This window comes from Penaeus monodon, chromosome 34 (genome assembly GCF_015228065.2).
Source record: "Penaeus monodon isolate SGIC_2016 chromosome 34, NSTDA_Pmon_1, whole genome shotgun sequence".
In the NCBI taxonomy this organism is placed as follows: domain Eukaryota; kingdom Metazoa; phylum Arthropoda; class Malacostraca; order Decapoda; family Penaeidae; genus Penaeus; species Penaeus monodon.
In genome coordinates, this window is record NC_051419.1 from 32,362,583 (window position 1) to 32,363,201 (window position 619).

At 37.8% G+C, this 619-nt stretch overlaps 1 protein-coding gene across 1 annotated transcript in view; it reads left to right on the top strand.

Moving 5' to 3' along the window:
• The first annotated feature begins 6 nt into the window (after nucleotides 1–6).
• The window catches only part of LOC119594738 (voltage-gated hydrogen channel 1-like), a 5,785-nt gene continuing 5,172 nt past the window's right edge, over nucleotides 7–619 (top strand). The window contains 2 exon segments of the mRNA XM_037943828.1: nucleotides 7–243; nucleotides 246–367. Coding sequence (XP_037799756.1) covers nucleotides 198–243; nucleotides 246–367 — 168 coding nt within the window. The 5' untranslated portion in view covers nucleotides 7–197.

The following is a 619-nucleotide window of genomic DNA, read 5'->3' on the forward strand; positions in this document are numbered from 1 at the left end:
GTCAAAAACAGGAAATCTAAACAGTTAGGCAAATATGAAAATTTGCACACTTTCTGTGAATGGTTGATTAAAGTAATGAAAGAAAGCAAATTCTTTTCAGGTATGTAAAGGAATTATTTAACAGTAAATAAGGCATGATTTCCCTTCTGCAAGATTTATAATTCACTGACTCTCAGCAGTTGGAAGGAGAGAAAAATATGCCAGGGATTCCAAGACAAGTTGACGTGGAGAGAGATGATGAGGGGGGCCGAACTCCTTACAAGATACGCACAGTCTAGACTCCTCCTCCTCTGATGGTGCAGTCCTGAGATCCAGGACTTCAGTCAGGCAAGAATTACAACAGTTCATACGATCTACGAGATGCCAGGTATTGGGGTGTATGCGTTTCAGATGTTTTAAGCATTGATTTTTTGCGATCTTTGGGTTTGACATGCTTGATGCCTTAATCACTTTGTGAGGAATTGCTCATGTAGAAAAGCAGTTTGGGTGGATTAATTCAAATGTTGATTCAAGGTTTGCTGTAGAGCTCATTTGTTGTTTATATCTTATTGCTAAGAAGTTCAGATTTTACAATTTTGTTGGCCTAGGTTCCTAATTGCATAGACATGTAATTTTTAAT